Here is a 24,033-nt window from a genome sequence, read left to right on the forward strand (position 1 = left end):
AAACTGCAATTTTTTAAAGAATTTGTATTTCTCATGACCTAAGGAGAACCAGCAGCCTGAGAAATGCAAATCCTATGGATGATATTTTACAACTCAATCACGAATGAAGTCCCAATGAACAACATACATGACACTGAAGCTTTATCTACAAATAAAGCGATAGCTGCTGGCAGGGTTTATGCATCTGCAAGGGAAGTATCAACAAACATCAAACTACACTGCAGCACTACTGCAAAACAGTTGCAGCACTTTTGAGATTGTGTACCAGAAAGACTGTTGTTATTGGGTGTGTTCTCTGTTCCAAGTTGCATGTTCATTACTGTAATCCTCTTACAACATGTAATGCCAGAAGTTCTTGTTTCCTGGCTATGTATTAATTTTCATTTGGCTACTGCTAGCCTAAACAAAAATAATTTGGACAACAATTTGACACATTATATAAAATACAGTGTAACACAGTATTGAAGCTTTATTTTTTTTAAAAATAGCTATGCATATTTTATATTTGCAGGACCACTACACCACAGAACTTTTTCTGTGTTGTTAAGTAAACTTTTTGTAAATGACTGTGGTTGAAAACACGTTCAGATGAAGATACTCAAGTTTTTTTCATTTCAGTAGTTTTTTTGAGTTCCCAAAATTTCTTTAATTTTTATCTGGTGAGAAATTCTGATGTGCTTCAACCAGATCCACAAAATGTTGTGATAACATTCTATTCAGCATCAAAAGTAGTTGCTGGAGAACCATGACAAGGAAGTAGCTCATTACTCATATGGAATAGATGAAGACATGCCAGGAGAATATACAGCAAAGACAATCTTCAGCAAAACAGTGATGAAGAGCTTACACAGTAGGCACTATAGGAGAGAAGTTTATTCCCCTTTGTAATCTATATTCTAGAAGAGGGAGTGCTTCAACAGAATCTGAAAGTAGCACTTTGCAACACACACTCCATAATTTGGAACTTTTCTCAACCATTCTGGTATTCCCAAATAAAGCTGTGTGGAACAAGACTCACCACGGTTTAGTAATGAAAATCGTAAGAAGCTGAGGAAGGAGAGATGGTTGCACTCTAGGTTCAAAGGGAGATGCACAGACGATGATAAACAAAGATTCGTGCTTCTGTGAAAAGATCTATGCACGAGGCATAGATCGGTTACCACCATCACACCTTTGCAAAAGAACTGGCAGAGAACCTGAGAAAATTCTGGTTGTATGTAAAATCACTAAGGGGATCTAAGGCTTCCATTCAGTCCCTTGTTGACCAGTCTCGTGTGGCAGTTGAAGATGGCAAAACGAAAGCCGAATTTTTAAATTTCACAGTCAAGAAATTGTTCATGCAGGAGAACTGTATAAACATACCGTAATTTGACCATCGGACAGATTCCCATATGGACGACACAGAAATAAGCATACCTGGCATAGAGAAGCAACTTAAAGATTAAATAAATCACCAAATCCAGATGGAACCCCAGTTTGATTTTACAAAGAGTACTCAACAGCATAGGCCTAGGTTGCATTTATCATGAATCTCTTGCCCAGCACAAAGTCCCAAGTGATTGGAAAAAAGCACAGGTGACTGTAGTATATAAGCAAGGTAACAGAATAGACCTGCAAAATTACCAACCAATATACTAACCTTCAGTTTGCTGCAGAATCCTTGAGCACATTCTCAGTTCGAATATAATAAACTTTCTTGAGGCTAAGAAGCGTATGTCCACAAATCAGCATGGTTTTAGCAAGCATCACTCATGCGAAACTCTGCTTGCCTTTTTTCTCACATGGTATATTGAGAACTATGGATGAAGGCAACAGACAGGTTCCGTATCTCTAGATTTCTGGAAAGCATTTCAGATGGAGCTCCATTGCAGGTCGTTGCAAAGGTACGAGCATATGGAATAAGTTCACAGATATGTGAGTAGCTCAAAGACTAAGTTATAGAACGCAGTATGTTGACCTTGACGGCGAGTGTTAATCAGAGACAAGGTTATCGTCAGGAGTGCCCCTGGGGAGTGTGATAGGATCACTACTGTTCTCTATATGCATAGAAGATTTGGCAGACAGTATGGGCAGCAACCTGGGGCTGTTTGCTGATGATGCCTAAGGTGTCGAAGTTGAGTGACTGTAGGAAGATACAAGATGACTTAAACAAAATTTTTAGTTGGCATGACGAATGGCAACTAGCCCTAAATGTGGAAAAATGTAAGTTAATGTGGATGAGTAGGAAGAACAAACCTGTAATGTTTGGATACAGTATTACTAGGGTCTTGCTTGACACAGCCACGTCATTTAAGGAGACCACATACAGAACACTGGTGTGCTCTATTCTTGAGTACTGCTGGAGTGTGTGGGATCCATACCAGCTCAGATTGAAGGAAGACATCAAAGCAATTCAGGAGGAGGGGGGCTGCTAGATTTGTTACCACTTGGTTCGAACAAAAACTTAAGTGTTACGGAGCTGCTTCAGGAACTGAAATAGGAATCCATAGATGGAAGGCAGCATTCTTTTCGGGAAAAACTGTTGAGAAAATTTAGAGAACTGGCATTTGAAGCTGACTGCTGAACGATTCTGCTGCTGCTGCTGCCGCTGCCAACATACATCGTGTGTAAGGACCACAACGCTAAGATACAAGAAATAAGGGTTCATACAGAGGCGTACACAGTCGCTTTTCCCTTACTCTATTTGCGAGTGGAACAGGAGGGGAAATGACAAGTAGTGGTACAAGGTACGCTGTGCCATGCACCTTATGGTGGCTTTGAAAACTATCTATCCAGATGTAGAACAAGACAAGAGCAGGAGGAGGGGAGAGGGGGGAGTTCTGAAGAAAACCAAGATCATCAACTAACCTGCTACTTTACATTATTCTCCATATGTTTATGTCCTGCTTAAATATACAGAAGTGATTACCTTTAGTATTCTACTTATGATCTTCCAGATATGCACAGAACAATGACGTTGTTATTATTATTTTCTGATATCAGTATAATAGAGGGAAACATTCCACGTGGGAAAAATTATATATAAAAACAAAGATGAGATGACTTACCGAACGAAAGCGCTGGCAGGTCGATAGACACACAAACAAACACAAACATTCATACATACACTCTTTGTCTTTTAAATATGTCTGCTTGTGTCTGTATGTGTGGATGGATATGTGCGTGAGTGCGAGTGTATACCTGTCCTTTTTTCCCCCTAAGGTAAGTCTTTCTGCTCCCGGGATTGGAATGACTCCTTACCCTCTCCCTTAAAACCCACTTCCTTTCGTCTTCCCCTCTCCTTCCCTCTTTCCTGATGAGGCAACAGTTTGTTGCGAAAGCTTGAATTTTGTGTGTATGTTTGTGTGTCTATCGACCTGCCAGCGCTTTCGTTCGGTAAGTCACCTCATCTTTGTTTTTATATATAATTATTATTTTCTGATAATTTTATTTTTGTGGTTTAGGACCAAAACCTATTGTGGTACATGTATCACCATGACAACTTTGTGAGGTATTAAAACTGGTGATAAATGGATTTCCACTTCCCTTTTGAGAGTGGTTTTGTGTTGCTATTACACATAGAGTGTTAATGAAGAGTGTTTACTGTTTTTATTTTATGTTTTCTTTTACTTTATTTAAAAAATAATTGCTATTGATATTGAAGCTTAGTTGCCACAATGTGAAAACAATCCTTGAAACTTTACCATGCAATAAATGTATGAGCAACACAGGTCACAATAATGTATATTTCAGAAGCAAAGCAAAGTGTTCTGACAACAGTAGTGATCCCATGATAAACAGAAACCGATCGTTGGAGCAGTTTTCATACACCTGGTACGGTGTGCTATGACAAGATTTCAGGCATAGGCAGAGATGGTGAGACGTATCCCCAAAAGCTCTGGAACACCCCTAAGATTGTGGGAAGTATGCTTCCCAAGTACTACAAATGAAAGATTAATTGTGTGTTTAGTATACTTCCTAAGCCCCTTGCAAAAATTACTTTGGTAATAACCATTGTTCCCTACAACCATTGAAACACCATTGTTTGGTGGGATACTTCCCACAGTGCTGAAGACTGTATTTCACAACAAACAGAAACTACAGCTGGTACAGCAGACTGTCACTAGATGCCAGGAGCATACAGAAGTGCACTACTGGCCATTAAAATTTCTACACCAAGAAGAAATGCAGATGATAAACGGGTAATCATTGGACAAATATATTATACTAGAACTGACATGCAATTACATTTTCACGCAATTTGGGTGCATAGATCCTGAGAAATCAGTACCCAGAACCACCACCTCTGGCAGCAGTAACGGCCTTGATACGCCATGGCACTGAGTCAAATACAGCTTGGATGGCGTGTACAGGTACAGCTGCCCATGCATCTTCAACACGATACCACAGTTCATCAAGAGTAGTGACTGGCATATTGTGACGAACCAGTTGGTCAGCCACCATTGACCACATGTTTTCAATTGGTGAGAGATCTGGAGAATGTGCTGGCCAGGGCAGTAGTCGAACATTTTCTGTATCCAGAAAGGCTCGTACAGGATCTGAAACATGCGGTTGTGCATTATCCTGCTGAAATGTAGGGTTTTGCAGGGATCGAATGAAGGGTAGAGCCACGGGTCATAACACATCTGAAATGTAACGTCCACAATTCAAAGTGTCGTCAATGTGAACAAGAGGTGACAGACGTGTAACCAATGGCACTCCCATACCATCACACCAGGTGATACGCCAGTATGGCAATGACGAATACACGCTTCCAATGTGCGTTCACCGCGATGTCGCCAAACACGGATGCGACAGTCATGATGCTGTAAACAGAACCTGGATTCATCTGAAAAAATGACGTTTTGCCGTTCGTGCACTGGGATTCGTCGTTGAGTACACCATCGAAGGTGCTCTTGTGTGCGATGCGGCGTCAAGGGTAACCACAGCCATGGCCTCAGAGCTGAATGTCCATGCTGCTGCAAACGTCGAACTGTTCGTGCAGATGGTGGTTGTCTTGCAAATGTCCCCATCTGTTCACTCAGGGATCGAGACGTGGCTGCACGATCCATTACAGCCATGCAGATAAGATGCCTGTCATCGCGACTGCTAGTGATACGAGGCCGTTGGGATCCAGCACAGCGTTCTGTATTACCCTCCTGAAATCACCGATTCCATATTCTGCTAACAGTCATTGGATCTCTACCAACACGAGCAGCAATGTCGCGATATGATAAACCACAATCGCGATAGGCTACAATCCGACCATTATCAAAGTCGGAAATGTAATAAGTATGCATTTCTCCTCCTCACGAGGCATCATAACACCGTTTCACCAGGCAATGCCAGTCAACTGCTGTTTGTGTATGAGAAATTGGTTGGAAAAATTCCTCATGTCAGCACGCTGTAGGTATCGCCATCAGTGCCAACCTTGTGTCAATGCTCTGAAAAGCTAATCATTTGCATATCACAGCATCTTCTTCCTGTCGGTTAAATTTCACGTCTGTAGCATGTCATCTTCACGGTGTAGCAATTTTAGTGGCCGGTAGTTTAGTAACACACATTCCCTTAACTGCTGTAAAGAAACACATTTAGTGGAAAGTACATTCCCCATGGCCCGCAAAAGGATTAACAGGTTTTAAGTTAGTTATTCTAGAAGCAGGACCCCATTAAAAATTTGACGCACTGAACAACAGCAAATACCTTGTTGGCATTTTCTATAATTTTAGCAAGGTGTTTGACTGTCCAGAACTGCATCTGTACTTCAGACAGATGTCCCCAAGATGACCGTCAGTTGCAACTGCATAATATGTATTGTTGTGGCAATGAGCTATTCTGCAAGACAAGCCTATAGTACATCACTAAATGAAAATACGCAAAGTGGTGAACGGAATGTCATTTTTGTATATCAGGAAGAACAGCGGACATTAGACTGAACCAGCGGAACTTTTTGTAAGAGTCCCCGCATTTGAAGATTTTAAATCTTTCCACGTTGATACGTTTGTTTTATTTTGGAACATTTGTTGTAAGTTTATTGACTAACTTTACTGCAGATTATGCAGTATGCTACTGCTCATTTAGTTGAGTCCAGCATTTCACAGTAATCTTTGCCTGCTAACAGTGCGTCCCAATATTGTGATTGTTGTTCCGTGCACTTGCATTACGTAGCACAGTAGTTGCAGTATGGAGTTTGCTAGAGTCTGCCATTGGCCATCAGCACTTGCTGACGTGATGTCATGCTATTTATCCACACTGTGTTCCAAATGGTGTGAAGCTTCAGTGTGAAAACAATTTATATTGTATTGTGGCGTACGAGATGCTGCCAGCACTGGCTGTAGTTGAGCTGCACAATATGAGTGATGATTTTGGGAATACACCATACTGTTTGAGATTTGCTAATAATTATTTTCAATCCAATCCAGCATTGTCCTCTTCCTGAAAATCACCAGCAAAAGAAAATATATCATTAGATCATCGAATATAATAAGAGAGAGATAGCATCATATAATACAGGGCACCATACGTCCACAAAGTAAGTTCCATTTGGTTATATAAAACGTGTGTGTACAGGTACAGAAAAAATATTTATTGTACAAAAATCTACATCCATTAAACTACTTTTCTACATAGCTTCCGAAATTTTGTGGGCACTTTTCATAGTGTGGCACAAGTTTTTGTATGCCTTCTTCATAGAAGGTCGCCGCCGGTGTATTCAACCATGTGGTAACATGTTATTTCAGATCATCATCATCATCATCATCATCATCATCAAAGTGTTGACCACCAAGGACAGATTTTAGGTGTAAGAAGAGATGAAAGTTACTAGGAGCGAGGCCCGGGCTGTACGGAGAATGATCAAACGCGTCGCAGTGAAATGTTGTTTGGTCACATTCGCCATGTGAGATTGGACATTATCGTGGAAAAAAACACCACCTTTTGACAGTAACCCTCGGTGCTTTTTCTGTATTGCATGGCGCAATTTCTTAATGATCTCACGGTAACCATGTGCATTGATTGTTTGGCCTCATGGTAAGAAATCACTGTCCCGAAAAATGGTGCATCTTACTTTTCAAAGTGTCTAGATTTGCTTAGGCTTAACCATCGTTGGGGATGAAGTGTGCCTCCATTCCATTGACTGCCATTTTACTTCAGGGGTGCCGTACACTACCGAAGTTTCATCCCCCGTGACTATCCAAGAAAGAAAACCATCTCCTCCATTGGAGCATGTCGAAAACTGAAATGCACTGCCCATCTGTTGTTTTTTGTGTTGTTCAGTAAGAGTTTTGGGCACCCTACGTGAGCAAAGTTTATGAAATTTCCGTTTTTCAGTAACAATTTCATGAATTAATGATCATGAGATTTACGGAACTTCCATAGCAAGGGCACTAAGTGTAAACTTACAGTTGTGCGTAATCTTCTGTTTAGTTGTGTGAACCAGTTCATCAGTAACCACAGACGACCGTCCACTTCATTCTCCGTTGTGTCCTTGATCACATCCTTCATTGAACAGTCTTACCCATCATCTTACAACCATTGAATCACTCATAGCATTTTGTCCATAAACCTCGCAGATCTGCTGATTAATCTCCTTTGGTTTAACTTTCTATGCATTTAGGAAATGAATCGCAGATCTGATTTCACATGTAATGGCATTTTCAATTACCAATTATAAAGAAGCACTACAAAGCACATGACAGCAGCAGCAATCTGAAAATGGCATACATGTCTTCTCCTTGAGTCAGAGTAACTGCCACACATGCTTGGTACTGGGAATGTAGTGCTACCACGGATAGAAATAGAAACTAAACTTACTTTGTGGACAACCCTCGTATATGGTGACAGTGACTGGACATCATATCCTGAAATCTTTTAAATTTGAAATTTTCAATGGTGCCCCAAATTTTCAAGCAACATTGAACAGGAAAAATTATACAGACAGTGAACTACTATTTTGGTATAAATTGTGTGTGCAGAGTGGGTATTTGAATAATAGTGGCAAGTCCAGTAAAGAATGGTGACGTAATTTGTCAAATAGGAAAATGGTGATATGGATCTCATTAATGAGCTAGGAGTAATGAACTGAATTCAAATTGCAGAGAAAACTAAAAATTTAAGTTCAAATTTGAATGTAAATGTCGAATCACAAGAGGCAGTGATAGATAATAATTATGTTGATAATGTACAAAGGAAGTACTTGGCAACATAATTTTTTTAAAGACACCTGTGTACAGACAAAGGTAAATAATCAAAAAATGAGGGCAGATAATCAATCTTTGTGTCAAAAACTGAAGGCAAATAATCATAAATTGATAATATGATTTTGACAAATTATTAGATGGAAAAGCAAGAGATATTCATAATGCCATGCAGGATAAGTTCAATAAATTTATGAAATGTAGTGAGTTGCTCAACATGCAACAGCCCGAATTTCACATGAGGTTTGCACACTGTCAACAGATAGAAGCAGATGTAACTAAAATACAGGCCCAAGTAAACCCTCAGCAAGAAACTGTTAAAAAAGTTCTAACGAACAGTGAAGTAACAAAAATGAAGTTTTTCATGTTAAAGATGCATGCAAACAGAATAAAAAAATGTGTCTAAGTATGACAGTGTGTAACAACAATATTCATATTAAGAAATGGAAAGTACAGGAACTGGAAGAAACATGAAGAAATTCAATTTGCAACATGTCAGTTGAGACAAATGTAATCCAAAACGAAGCAGAAATGCTAACGCAAAGAAAACAGCGGCATGGACTGTTGCACTAACAATATCATCAATAATTTGCTTGTTTATGAACAGTTTAAGGAATTTTGCCCATGCGAACAATTGCATCCAGTCGATTTCATAAATCAGTGTAGACTTGCTCTTGCATGCATTCAGAATGAGCCTGGAGTCTCAATCTGCTGAAATCTGAACTTGTGAGGAAAAAGACACATCAAAGGCAGAAGAGAAACGACTTAATATGGAGAAACATGTTGCAGATGAATACAAAGCAAAAACAAAATTGGGGCAAACGAATAGGAAGAAAAGAGGTGCAACAGAAAGCAAAGTGGAAAAAATTAATTTTGTCACGGCATGGACAACAGCAATTCTGATTTGACAACTTTGGTATGTCACAGACTGGTTGAGCGTTTTTTCCCGGTGATTTAGAGAAGGGAACTGGCTGAGCATGCCTCCTGTGATTTGGTTAATAAATTTTCTATCAGTACCGGTGAACTAGCATGTAAAGACCTTTGGTGCACAAAAAAAATCTTCTTACGAATGACAAGTATAGATTGGGTGATTGTGTATATAAAATCGCACCTTTCTACCGTATCACACTAATTTACATGTAACTATTAGTCTCGCATTTTATGATGCGGCATCACTAGTTTTGTTTGCCTACCGCAAGCAATAAGAAGCAGTTTGTTTACCGAAGTGGTACAATGTGAATGTCCATTAAATGTGACTGAGTAAGCCTGTCAGATTCTTTACAATGCTGAGTACTCATGACTGTAATGACTGAGATGAAATATTGTGACCTGAAGAGTATTTTCATCAGAATATTTCAAATTATGAGTTATTTATGTACAAACATTTATTACCTAGGTAAATCATGCTCCGCAAATCTTGCTCCAATATTCTACAACTTATGTATACTCTTTATTAATTATGTGATTACTCATGTTACATGACTATTTAATAAGTTGATGTTTGCCTAACACAATATGTACATTCTTATGAACACAATGAATCTTGCTTAAAGAGTGACTAGCACTTACAAGGAATACTGGGATGTGCCAATTTAAAGGTTATTAATTTCTTCTGTAAAAGACATTTAATTGTAACCAGTGTGGGCTACTTTATTTTATATGAGAGCGAGTCGAATGAAAAACTTAAATTTTTAAAAAATATTGTTTACTGTGCAGAAGTGGTACAAAGCTGTATCACTTTTCAACATAATCTCCCCATGCTCAATGCAAGTCCTCCAGCGCTTACAAAGTGCATAAATTCCTTTAGAAAATTAATTCTTTTGGTAGACCGCAACCATTCATGCACCGTGTGGTGTACCTTTTCATCAGAACGGAACTTCTTTCCTCCCATTGCGTCTGATTGGTCCAAACGTATGGAAATCACTTGGGGGCAAGATCTGGTGAGTATGGTGGATGAGGGAGACACTCAAAATGCAGGTCTGTGATTGTTGCAACTGTTGTACGGGCAGTGTGGGGCCTTGTTTTGTTGCATTGTCATGTTGCAAAAGGACACCTGCTGACAGCAGTCCATGTCGCTTTGATTTGATTTGATTTGATTGCAGGCCACAGATGATTTTTTTAGGAGATCTGTGTATGATGCATTGGAGACAGTGGTCCCTCTAGGCATGTAATGCTACAAAGTGACGCCTTTTTGTCCCAAAAGAGTGTCAGCATAACCGTCCCTGCTGATGGCTCTGTTCGGTTTTGGTGATGATGAATGGCGCCATTCCATGCTCGCTTCTTTGTTTCCAGTTGGTGGAAGTGAATCCAAGTTTCGTACCCATTAACTATTCTTGCAAGGAAGCCATCACCTTTTCATTCAAAGCACTGAAGAAGTTCTTCAGAAGCATCAACATGTCGTTCTCTCATTTCAGGAGTCAGCTGCCGTGGCACCCATCATCCATCTTGCAGACACTTTGTGAAAATGGAGCACATCATGCACACTGTGGTGTGCTGAGCCATGACTAATCTGTAAACATGTTGCAATGTCATTCAGTGTCACTCAGCAGTTTTCCTTCACTATGGCTTCAACTTGGAATGTTCTGTGGAGTCACAACTCGTTGTGCCTGACCTGGACGAGGAGCATCTTCCACTGAAGTCACACCATTTACGAACTTCCTACTCTATTCGTAGACTTGCTGCTGTGACAAACATGCATCACCATACTGAACCTTCATTTGTCGATGATTTTCAATAGGTTTTACACCTTCACTATGCAAAAACTGAATAACAGAACGCTGTTCTTTCCTGGTGCAAGTTGAAGTGGGGCGGCCATCTTTATACTGATACTGCGATGGTATGTGTTTATCTGCACTATGCTGCCACCTACAGGCCATTCTGCATGCTGTTTGTAGCATGCTTACCAACTTACAGGATAACGGCGTGAAATTTCAGTTTGTTATTACAAATTGAAGGTTTTCATTTGACTCACCCTCATATACAATATAATTTTACTAATTATATTAGTTGAGTAACATTTCTTAAAAGTCACTTAATGGGTTTGTTTTTGTGAATAAGTGGTTATGGATTTCGCACTAAAATGTGCCTGTTGATTAAGAGAGATATTCAGAGTAATTTTTCAACTCTTCTACTCGGAGGTCAGAAACAGAGTGAAAAGTTTTTAAAGATGTTGCAGGGTTGGTTGAGCTGAGAAATAATTAAGGAAAAAATTTAATATGTTCGACTATTTTTGAATTAATTAGCACTGGGAGTAGCCAATCAGGACATTGCACATCAAATTCAAGCAGCCCACCAGATACAGTTAATGTCAGTTGTTCTCGTAGCATAAGTGATAACCCATAAAACTGCTCAGGCTTTGGTTTGGGTTCAATCCTTACCACCGTGTCATGTCCAATTTCTGCACCATTTTCTTATTCACTATTAAGAATCCAAATGAACACATTTGGCGACACCATCTGTAATGGGCTACTTGATTCTGCACATGCAGTGGCCTAATTGGCTATCTTCTTTGCTAATTAACAATGAAATGGTGCGACACATCAAATTTTTTCTTAATGATTTTTGGTCAACACCACTTACCCTGCGTAACTGTTACAAACTTTTCACACAGTTTCTGACACATTCTTTAAATAATTTTTTTTCTTTTTTCACTGATATTTTCTTGAACAATGTATGTTAGACTTTTCTATTAATGCCATAGGTACTTATTCTTTGAAAGTATGTTTTCATGTTATGACATCTATTAGTGTGTATAATTTATGTGCCTATTAATTTACCAAAGTGTATATTTAAGTATTTTTTCTTTCCTAACTACTGGAACCGTTCTTTATTGATTTATTTCATAATATAACTTTATATATTATCATAAATTTCCATGCAAAATATATTTTTTCGAGCTCTGGGGATCTGCAAGGACCCACTATGATATTTGTTGTAAGTTTATTGATTAGCTTCATCAGAGATTATGCTGTTACATTACTGTGGCTACTGCTGGTTTAACACAATCAGCATTTCAGAGTTATCTTTGCTTGCTGACAACACATTTTCAAATTGAGATTGTTGTTACTTGGTGTGTGTGCTTTTTGTGGCGTAATTGTTGCAGTACGAAGTCGACTTGAGTTTCATTGATTGATCACATTCACTAATGTTTTTTCAGGCTGATTATCCACACAAAATGCCATAAAGTTTCTGTGTGAAGTGACTGATGATGTATCGTGGCATACAGGATGGGTGTAGTTAAAGTGCTTGAAATGAGTGATGATTTTGGGAATAAACTGTACAGTTTGTGATACACTAATAATTGTTCTCAATCAAACCAGTCATTGTCTACTTCCTAAGAAGTACCAACAAAAGAAACTACACAGCTAGATCACTGAGTATACGATGAAAGAGGCAACATCATTGAACACAAGGCACCACCAACACATCTTATACCCAAACTGCATTTGCTGAATTAAGTATCATAAATTTATGAATTCTGTTCATGAAGTATGATATGCTATTTTTTTAGCTGCATAACTAATTCTATAAAATCTCTCATCTTACAAGATGCTGTAATTTGCATTTTCATATACTTTGGAGAGGGCAGAAAGATACTGTTGCAGTATTGCTAACTGAACTTTTAAAATTTCAAGAATGAACAAAGCAATATCATTCTAGCTGAGCAAACATTAAAAAATACAAATTGCCATTTAATAAGTATACTGTTATTGCCAAAGCAGAACTATTCTGTAGTACATTATAATCACAAAAATTTCAGAACATGCCAACAATTTATGCTATTAAAACCCACCCAGATAGCCTAGCATGTCAATGAGCAGCTTCCTGGGTTTGGGAAGGCAAGCCTGCCCTGTAATGAATCCGCTTTGCAGATTAATGACAAGGGGTGATGAACCAGACAGCATGGTTGTGAATTTTTTTATGGTTTCCCCACATGCAACTAGATAAATATCATGCTGGTACCCACATCCCACCTCATATAAATGCTACACCAATATTTTTTTAAATGTTCCGACACTAACATTGTATTTACTCTAGATGCAGACAGATGGGGTATACAAATTCCGTTTCTGGGGGGGACTGGTATCATCAGGAAGGGAATCTGGTCACCAGCTGGCACACACATTGTTAAAACCCATACAACAACATGCCAATCCCAAGGAGATATGGGAAGAAGAGGAAGAAGAGGGATAAAGCTGTTAACATTACTGCTGTCACACTTTTGTAAAGGCATTAACAACTGCCTATTTTAGTATACCTACAATAAAATGCCATTAGTTACCAATTTATTACATATTTCAGAAAGGACAATAGTTGGTATGTGAAGACAATAAATATAATCATCATACATTCAATATGAGCTTTTAATTTTGAGAGAATTTCCGATGTTCTCCATTTTAGAAGGGAAACAGTTCCATCTTGTCAAATTTTACTGTTGTTGGTTTCTCAACAGGCACAGCAGAGTGAGAGGGGTGGAGGGGACACATTATATTCCAATTAAACTAAAAATATATGCTATGTACATATATCGTGAATTATACATCAGTATGCTTGCCAAAAGAAAAATACGTATGCACAAGAGCAAAACAAGACTGACCGTTTGATTAGAATTGGTTTCCTGAAGGTGAATGTAAGCTGGTCTCCAGGCTGAGGCAGGAGCCCCCAAAAGAAAGTTTCACCCGCATATGCCCGAGCCAAGCTGTACTGCTTGTAATGTTTGATACCAGACTTCACTGACGCTTCTGGATTCTTGTGTGGGAAAAACAGTGCCACCCGGCCAAACTGCTTATCCTGTAAATAAATTTCCTTCAGTGGTGCATGTATTCACAATATCATTATCTGAAAATTTCCATTTTTCTTTCTTATAACAGATGTTCATAATTTTTACGCACTTGTCATATCCTATGTGTACATCTGAACATGTACTGCTCTGGTTGAGGATGTCAGGCAGACAATGATTGATCTGTCCACGAACAAAGGTCCACTAGTCTGATGCAGCAGCAGTTTGTTCCTGTACCCTCATTGATCTCCATCTACACACACACACACACACACACACACACACACACACACACACACACACACACACACTCTACACCACACCACTGAAGTGTGTGGCAGGCGGAGGGTGTTTCCCACCGAACCATGCAGTAGTGTTCCTTCTCATTCAATTTGCAGGTGGCCAAACTTCCCCAGATGGGACCTCCCTGCCAACAATTCCATACACTCATTTAATTTTTTTTTTTTCATATAAGGCAAATGTAGGACAGTTTCAAATCTCCAACCCAGGGGGGGCGGGGGGGGGGGGAGGAAGGGGGGGAAGGAAGGGGGGGGGGGAAGGAAAGAACTTTGAAAACCTATAGCAAAAAATCTCCATTCTCTGTTAAATGGTGTAGACAACTTTCCCTCCCATCATTGAGCAAGTGAATAAATTTCCCTGAATAAGTGTTGCTAAGTGATAGTGTGAAAAAGAGTATTTTCGAACAACAATGCCAGACAACATTTCATTGCCGTAAATGCAGAGTTTCATTTCATGTTCACTTCCAATCTACGACTATGATAGGAAAACTTTGGATTATCAACCTGAAATGGACATAAAAATAGAAGTACCTAGGGAACTTTGGGAATTAAGCAGCACCAACCTGCTTTTATTCCACTGACAAACTTTTGGAAGAAAACTGTTCCCTCATTACTTCTGTCATACTATCTAGACCTAAATCCTGTAGGCATGGACCTGCACTACATAATTAGAATATGCATAGCGTACAATTAATGAATGAAATTCTTAATTATTTCAAATCTTGTCAAAATTACATAACAACAAGAACAGTCAAAAGTTCAGAAATTACATAACATGATAACAAAGATGCACAGCAATCTATAAAAGGGTAGAAAATCAGATGCACATAATTACCAGCCAATTTCACTGACACCGATTTTGTACAATCGTGGAACATATTTTGTGTTCAGACATAATGACCTTTCTAGACCCTCAGAAACTCATCTGCAGAAACCAGCACAGTGTTAGGAAACAGCAGTCATGCGAGACATAGGTGGCCCTCTTTGTGCAAAATATACAACATGCTCTAGATACCGGCTACCAGGTTGATGCCATATTCCTCGACTTTGGGAAGGCGTTTGACTCAGTTCCACACTGTCATTTGCTCCAAAAAGTGCGTGCTTTTTTTCTATCCAATGACATATGCGGTTGGATAGAAGGTTTCTAACAGATGGAGAGCAGCATGTCATCCTGAATTGGGAGACTTCAACAGAAACGAGCTTAACATCAGGCGTGTCCCAGACCAGCTTAATAGGTCCGCTGCTTTTTACTGTTGTGGATTGGCAAGACAGCCAACCCACTATGAGAGGAAGCCGAAAGGCACGCGTTTTAGCTCACGCAGGCTGGCGTGAGGTCTGGAACAGGTCAAGGAAATGAGACTAACAAAAAACGTACGTAGCTGCTGGAATACTTAACTTTAATCCATTATTGGTGAACATCGTTCTTGACGGTACATGTTTTACAGCATCAATAGTAACTGGTAATGGCGCCTTGCTAGGTCGTAGCAAATGACGTAGCTGAAGGCTATGCTAACTATCGTCTCGGCAAATGAGAACGTATTTTGTCAGTGAACCATCGCTAGCAAAGTCGGTTGTACAACTGGGGCGAGTGCTAGGAAGTCTCTCTAGACCTGCCGTGTGGCGGCGCTTGGTCTGCAATCACTGATAGCGGCGACACGGGTCCGACGTATACTAACGGACCGCGGCCGATTTAAAGGCTACCACCTAGCAAGTGTGGTGTCTGGCTGTGACACCACATTTACAATTTACATAAACGATCTGGTTGATTGTATTTCGATCTGGTTGATTGTATTGACAGAGGCATTAGACTGTTTGCTGATGGTGCTGTAGTCTACAGGAAAATAGTATCATACGAAAGTTGTGAACAAATCAACGAGGATTTGCAGAAAATAAATGGGTGGTGTAATGACTGGCAGTTATGTCTCAATATTAGTAAGTGTAACCTACCGCATATAGCAAAGCAAAAATCCCATTAATGTACGAGTACAAAATAAATGCCCAGTCTTTGGAAGTGGTACCATCCGTCAGGTATCTGGGTGTGACTATTTGAAATGATCTCAAATGGAATGGTCAGATTACACAAGGAACGGGTAAGACGAACTCTAGATTGCATTTTATTGGTAGAATCCTGAAGCGATGCAGTCCTTCAACAAATAAAATTGCATACAATACTTTATTTCGTCCAGTCTTAGAGTATTGTTCGTCTGTAAGCGACCCTTACCAGTTGGGACTGTTTCAAGAGATTGAGAAAAAAAAAGAGAGTGGCAAGATTTGTGACTGGTACATTTAGCCCTCGAAAGAGCGTTACAGATCTCACAGAAAGTTTGAAGTGGGACACACTTGCAAATAGATGACGTGCTAAACAGAAGAAGCTACTCACTAAATTCCAAAATCCGATCTTCAACAAGGATGTAGAGCATACACTATTACCACCAACTTTCAAATCACGCAATGATCACCATTCGAAGATAAGGGAAATTAGAGCTCATACTGAGGCATTCAGACAGTCGCTTTTTCCCCTCGTGTGATCTGCGAGTGGAACAGAGGGCAGGGGGATTTTACTCTGGCGTGAATAGTGCCCTCTGCCACACACCGTTTGGTGGCTGGTGGAGTATATATGTAGATGTAGATAAAAAAACATCCACCAAAGAAAACACCTCAGACATTGACGTCACATTACCCAAGACCATGAAAAAAATTTCACTGCCACACAATCCCACTCCTCCTAAAAAGTGGCACCCCCGGGACGTCTTGATAGTTTAATTTAATCCAATGGCTAGTGGCTAGCTATTGGGTGCATCTGGTGTCTCGTGAGCAGTAGTGGTGGTGGTGGTGGTGGTGGTGGTGGTGGTGGTGACGAATCTATCACTTGTGGTGGTGTCTCGGGTGATGTGCTAGGTGTTCTTTCAGTTCGTTCTGCATTCACTATGTCGGATGTCATTGAAGGGCTAAATCGGTACCTTCATTGAAACACCATTGCACAATATGCCCACTGCCTGTGTGTCTACCCAGCACCTGAAAAGGGTTGGTATACAATAGTTGTAAGGACAACTTGTCAAAGTCTGTTCATAACATTATGTGAGAGCAGTTGTGAAAGTCTCTGCATACAATAACCTCATTGGTGCCATGGCAAGAAGGTGGTGGTCAATGCATATTTGTGCAGTGACATTTCAGCTGCTGCACCTACTACGTGAGATGCTTTGAGTTTGCACTAAATAGTCTCCCCAAATCTGTAGCAGTTTTACATAAATCATCTCAGCCACCTGATGCACCAATGTCATATTTGTGATCTGTTCACAGGCCTAACAACACTAATGGTAATGCTTCCATCCATCTCTCTTGATGACATCAATGCTGTTTTCAGAGTTCCATGTCACCATTCCATCATACCATTATTGGTGGGATGGCAGCTAGTCATGTGGTGGCCTTGGGAACCACACATTTTGGACAGCTCTAGGAACAGTGTGGCCTCAAATAGATACTGCTTGTCAGTTGTAACATGAAGGGGAATCCAAAATGTAGGCCCCACATGTGCAGAAATGTCTTTGCTCTAGTTCGACAATTGGAGTTGTCTCTGCCCACCTTATTCACTTATCTACATCTGCACGTAAATACTGGTGATCCTCTCACTGTGGAAGAGGTCCAACCAGGTCCATATAAATCTTCGTGAATCTAGCCGAGGTATCTTGAAAATTTCCAATACCAGCACTTAAATGTTGACCCACTTTATGTTGCTGACAAGGAATGCAGGAATGTACCCAAAGGTGCACATCTCTTTTCCTAGTGAGCCACACAATGTGGGCTGTCAGCAACCTTATTTTAGCATTGGCTCTTGGGTCACACCACAGATTCGGCTTCAGAGTTAGGAACCACAGGGTGTTTGAATTTCATATCTGTAGACACACCATTTAGCAGTTTCTGTAGTTCTGAACCCTAAGTGTTCCACTGTGAGCTTATGAAAGTCTATAATCTGTGAACTCTCACAAATATGCAAAAGATAGTCAGGCGCTAAATTCCCTGCACCTCCTACATGGCCCATGTTTAACAAACTGGCTTACAAACTCATTATAATGGAACTGTCTCAGCGAGCACTTTATCACTAGTGTTTTTAAAGGCAGATGTGATGGGTTTGTGGCCTGTAAATGCAGTCACTGAGGTAGCTTCTATTTGTGGGCAGAAATATTTAACTGCTTCATAGATTCCCAGCAATTCCCTATCATACATGCTCTCCATTTCTGTTGTGATACCTGCAACTTCTTAGAGAAACATTGCAGTGGCTGCCGTTGCCCTACTACAAGCTGGTGAAGTGCTGCCACGACTGTCAATTGACATGTGTCTACAACAATACTTAACTGTGTGTCAATCAGAGAGTGGGCGACATTGCTTGGGTGAGGCTTGCTTCTAGATCACTAAATGCTTTGTCCACTTCTGGTGTCCACCTAATCGGTTGCCAACCCTTGGTGTTGCAAAAATTTATTACTGCCGTTTATTGTCTCAGCTCTAGGTAGATTGCCAGCTTCAGCAGAGACTGTATCACCGTGATGACCTCTGGCAGAGGCAATATACCTTCTGATGCACAGTATGGCCAAGAAAAGTGACTTGGTTCTTGTGCACGACATATGTATTTTGTTTAATGACACTCCATGGTCAAAGAGTTGCATGCAAATTTGACACAGATGCTGTTCATGTGTGAGTATCCAGCAATAACAATGAAATGTCATCAGGACAAACAAAACAAGATAGCAATCCCTTTATCACTCCCTCAGTAAAGTGCTGCCAAGTCTATGCTACACTTAAAGCCAAAAGGCATAAACAAAAACTGTAACAACCCAAATGGCATGATCGCTACTGTCTTTGGAACGTCTCTTGGAGCTACTGGTACTCAACTGCAAATCTAATAAAACCCATCACCAAGGTTTCAATCAAGGAGTTGACATTACCGTCTCTGACCGAAATACCAGATGACAGTCGACAGACACAGCTTTGAAAAATAACGATATCACAGGAGAAGTTAGTTTTACAAATACTGTCAGCGAATTGTTGTGAACAGCCAGCGTGATATAAATATAGGGACACAGAAACCAAGTTACATGTGGTGTCTCATGCCAAGATCATTGTGCAACAAGAGTTGGTTGGTGGTTTGAGGTTTAAGGGACCAAGCAGCAAGTTCATCAGTCCCTTGTTTCAGATAGGGTCCATTCCGCTAATGGGACATCTCAGGAAAGTCAGAACAATAAAAGGGAAGAAGGTAAAAACGTAAAAGGGCAGTCAGGTTGTCAATGGTAAAAAACGAAACGAGGGAAGTCGGCAAGAGAACGAACCCAACGCTATGCTGAAGCAGCATAGGCAAGACCACCTGTGACTTAAAAGGCGCAACCGCTAGAGTGTAAAAATACGTATGGGAAAAGGAGACTAACCAATCCTTAAAAAAAGGTAAAAACAGAGTAAAAGGGGAAGAAAAGAAGATCTTGGTCAGGGAGGTGAATCGGGAATCTCCCAACACGGCTTACAGTGGGAGACACCCAAACAGTCACCGCTCTGCCCCAACACCAGAGAGAGATTAAAAACCTTAAAACTGAGAATAAAAACCACTTTCCTGGAGGAAACAGAGAACCAGAAAGACCATTTGGGAATCGTCAGCCAACATCGAAGGTAAAGTGTGGGGGAGTCTGTACTTAGCACGCAGAGCCAAAAGAAGGGGGGCATTCAACCAAAATGTGGGCTACTGACTGGAAGGCTCCACAACCAAAAAGTGGGGGTGGCTCATCACGCAAAAGAAAACCATGGGTCAGCCTGGTATGGCCAATGCGGAGACGACACAGTGTGGTCGAGTCCTTTCGGGAGAGGCGAAAGGAAGAACGCCACGGGCCTGGTGTCACCTTAATCGCACGAAGTTTATTAGACAGGGGAGTAGCCTCCCAAGAATTGGCCCATGACTGTGCGAAGTGGGATGTGATGTGAAGCCGTAAATCCGCTGCAGGAGGGGTTACAGAAAACGGGGGGGGGGGGGGGGGGGGGGGGGGGTAAGTGACTGCTCCCCCAGCCAAACGATCAGCGAGCTCATTACCCGGTATACCCACATGGCCAGGGACCCAAAGGAAGTCAATGGAACAAGCAGCACTGTGAATATCAGCGAGATGGTCATGGATGGCAGAGACCAAGGGATGGCGCGAAAAACACAGGTCAATAGCAAGAAGGCCACTCATTGAGACCATACATAACAAAAGGCGGTTGTGTTGGGACTGTTTAATAAAGGTAAGGGCCTGGGAAATTGCCATCAATTCCACAGTAAACACCCCACATGTAGGTGGCAGCAGATGATTTTCCATTCCAACAGAGGACGTTAAGGCATACCCAACATGATCAGCAGATTTAGAGCCATCAGTGTAAAAAACAACAGCATCCCGAAACTCCAATAAAATTTGGCAGAAAAAGGAACGGAACACCACCGGGGGGATGGAATCTTTCGGACCTCGGTGGAGATCCATCCGAATTCGAGGCCGAGGAACTAACCAAGGGGGGTGGAGGGGAGGGAGCAAGGAAGAGCGGACAAAGAAGGAAGCTGAAAATCACGGCAAAGAGACGCAAGGCGAAGCCCAACCAGTAAACCCGCCCGTGGGCGGGTGTCGGGTGGGCGACGTCCATGGTCTGGGAACAGGATAGAATAGGAAGGATGAGTAGGAGAGGAACGGATAGCGAGTGCGTGAGACACCAGAAGCTGGGACCGCCGAACAGAAAGGGGGGGGGGGGGGGGATCCCAGCTTCAACCAGGAGACTATCAACAGGGCTAGTAGGGAAGGCACCGGTGGCCAAACGGATACCACGATGGTGGACTGGATCCAGCACATGCAGTTTGGAAGGAGCAGCTGAACCATAAACTTGACAACCATAGTCCAAGCGAGACAGAACTAGAGCACGATAAAGACGAAGAAGGAGGGAACGGTCCGCACCCCAAGAGGAGTGGGCAAGAAAGCAAAGGACATTGAGTTTACGGAAACATCCTACCTTCAGGAGTCTGATATGGGGCAGCCAAGTGAGCTTGTTGTCGAAAAGAAGACCCAGGAAACGAAACTGTGGGACCACAGGCAATCGTCGTGCAGTGAGATAGAGCTCTGGATCAGGGTGGATCGTAGTACGGCAACAGAAGTGGACCTCCCGCGATTTTGAAGGAGAGAATTGAAGCCCGTGTGAGAGGGTCCATGCAGAGGCACGCCGTATAGCTCCCTGGAGCTGCCGTTCTGCAGATGCCATCGAGGAGGAACTAACCCAAATGCAGAAATCATCCACATACAGGGCAGGGGCGAACAAGGGACCGACAGAGGCCACAAGTCCATCGATAAAAATGAGGAAAAGGACACTCAAGACAGAACCCTGTGGGATGCCTGTCTCCTGGGTCCGTGGAGAACTAAAAACAGTACCAACTCGAACTCTGAATGACTGATGGAACAGGAACTGGCGGATAAAAATCGGGAGTGGGCCCCGAAGACCCCACTGATGAAGGGTAAGTAAGATGTGATGGCGCCAGGCCATGTCATAGGCCTTGCGAAGGTCAAAAAACACTGCAACCAAATGGCGGCGCTGGGAAAAAGCTTGCCGAACTGCGGATTCCAAGTGAAGTAAATGATCGATGGAAGACCGTCCCTCTCAAAAGCCACACTGGTAAGGGGACAATAGATCCCGAGATTTGAGGACCCAATTGAGCCGATGAGCTACCATCCGTTCAAGTAACTTACAAACAACATTGGTCAAACTAACTGGCTGATAGTTGTCAACAGATAGGGGGTTCTTACCAGGCTTAAGGACAGGAACCACAATGCTATCCCTGCACTGAGAAGGGAAGTCACCCTGGAGCCAGATACGGTTAAACACCCAAAGAAGATGTTGCCGTTGTGGAGCACTGAGATGTTGAAGCAGTTGGTTATGAATGGAATCTGGGCCAGGGGCCGTATCATGAAAAGAAGATACAGCAGAAAGAAATTCCCATTCAGTAAAAGGTTCGTTGTAAGATTCTGACTCACAAGTGGTGAAACATAAGGTGGGAGCTTCAGCCCGCTGTTTTTGATGAAGGAAAGCAGCTGGATAGGAGGCTGACGCTGATGCCACTGCAAAATGGGTCGCAAGATGTTCTGCAAGAACTAATGGGTCTGCACAAATGCCATCTGGGAGGTGAAGGCCTGGGAGGGTGGACTGCCGATGGCAACCTTGGAGAGAGCAAAGTGTAGCCCATACCCGTGACAGAGGGACAGCAGAACCAAGGGAAGAAACGAATCGTTCCCAACATATCTGCTTGCTATGTTTGATTAAATAACGGGCTTTAGTGCGGAGGCGTTTCAAGGTAGTAATGTTGACTACAGATGGGTGCCTCTTAAAGTGTTGCAAAGCTCGACGGCGATCACGGATGGCAATGGCAATGGCAATGGCCGTACTCCACCATGGGACTTTCCGGCAACGAAATGGTCCAGATGAGCGCGGGACAGCAAGGCTAGCAGCGCGAACAATCGTGTCAGACACGTCACGTAGGACGTCATCAATACAACCAGACAAAGAGGGAAAAACACGACCTGTGCTGTGTATAGAGGCCAATCGGCACGTTGGGGAGACCAAAGAGGTAACCTGTCCATCGGGGACCGGGAAGGGAGCGAGATAATCAACGGGAAATGGTCACTATCACAAAGGTCGTCGTGTGGCGACCAGTGTAATCAAGGGAGGAGAGAGGGAGAAGAAAGAGAAAGATCAATAGCAGAAAAGATACCATGACCGGCACTGAAATGAGTAGGGGAGCCATCATTAAGAAGGCACAGGTCGTGGTCTGCAATAAATTTGTCTATAAGAAGACCTCGTCTAGATGGAAAGGCACTGCCCCACAAGTGATGATGAGCATTAAAATCCCCAAGGAGAAGGAAGGGAGGAGGAAGTTGCTGAAGAAGGGCAGTTAAGGCAGCAGGTGTAAGAGTTCTGTCAGGAGGGAGATAAAGATTGCAAACTGTGACCGTAGAGTCTAAGTGGACCCTAACAGCAACCGCTTCCAATGTAGTTTGAAGAGGAATCCATGTGCTAGCAATGTCTGTACGGACCAACGTACGAACGCCACCAGAAGCCCGCAGGGGTCCGACCCGATTTCGACAGAAAACACGGAACCCACAGAGGGTTGGTGAGAGAGCATCAGTAAAATGAGATTCCTGAAGAACCACACAAGCTGCAGAGTAGGACGAAAGAAGGGATTTCAATTCTGGAAGGTGACAATAGTATGCATTACAATTCCATTGGAGAACCACAGAACGATGGTTTAAATGGGGGCTGAACACTGTAAATCCAGTCATACCGCCGGGTCCCCAACCATCACCGACAAGGAGGTGGCGACATCCATGAATGACAGGTCAGAATCCGGTTGTGAAGTCGGGGAAGGGACCTCCGGTGACACCAGAGGCTCTTTGTCCCGGGACTTACGTTTCTTCTTCCGTTCAGGCTGAGATTGAGGAGGGCTGTGTGGCATGAAGGAGCCAGCTGCAGCAAGATCAGGAAAAGAAAGAGACCGGGCGACCTGGGGGCCGACAGACCGCGGCTCTCGTGGTCGTCGTGCGGCAGTTGACCTTTGGCCTGGAAGGTGCCGGGAAGGGGCATCCCGGGAGAGGCGCCCTTGACCGGCAGACACCGAAGGAGTGGGACACTTCTCCGGCTGGGGAGGGGGAGCAGTGCCCAGACGAGAAGGTGTGGGAGCCGCAGGGGAGGGGGGGAGGAGAGGGGTCCGGGATGGTGGTAAGGAAGGGGGAGGAATGGGTGA

The 24,033-nt window shown here is 42.3% G+C and overlaps 1 protein-coding gene across 2 annotated transcripts in view; it reads right to left on the bottom strand.

Annotated features, from left to right (window-relative positions):
* The window catches only part of LOC124794675 (alpha-1,3-mannosyl-glycoprotein 4-beta-N-acetylglucosaminyltransferase A), an 834,427-nt gene that overhangs the window by 6,469 nt on the left and 803,925 nt on the right, over positions 1–24,033 (bottom strand). For both annotated transcript variants that reach the window (XM_047258208.1, XM_047258209.1), the window contains one exon: positions 13,771–13,964. In XM_047258208.1, the coding sequence (XP_047114164.1) occupies positions 13,771–13,964 (194 nt within the window). The remainder of the gene's footprint in view (positions 1–13,770; positions 13,965–24,033) is intronic.

Source organism: Schistocerca piceifrons, chromosome 4 (assembly GCF_021461385.2).
Source record: "Schistocerca piceifrons isolate TAMUIC-IGC-003096 chromosome 4, iqSchPice1.1, whole genome shotgun sequence".
Classification (NCBI taxonomy): domain Eukaryota; kingdom Metazoa; phylum Arthropoda; class Insecta; order Orthoptera; family Acrididae; genus Schistocerca; species Schistocerca piceifrons.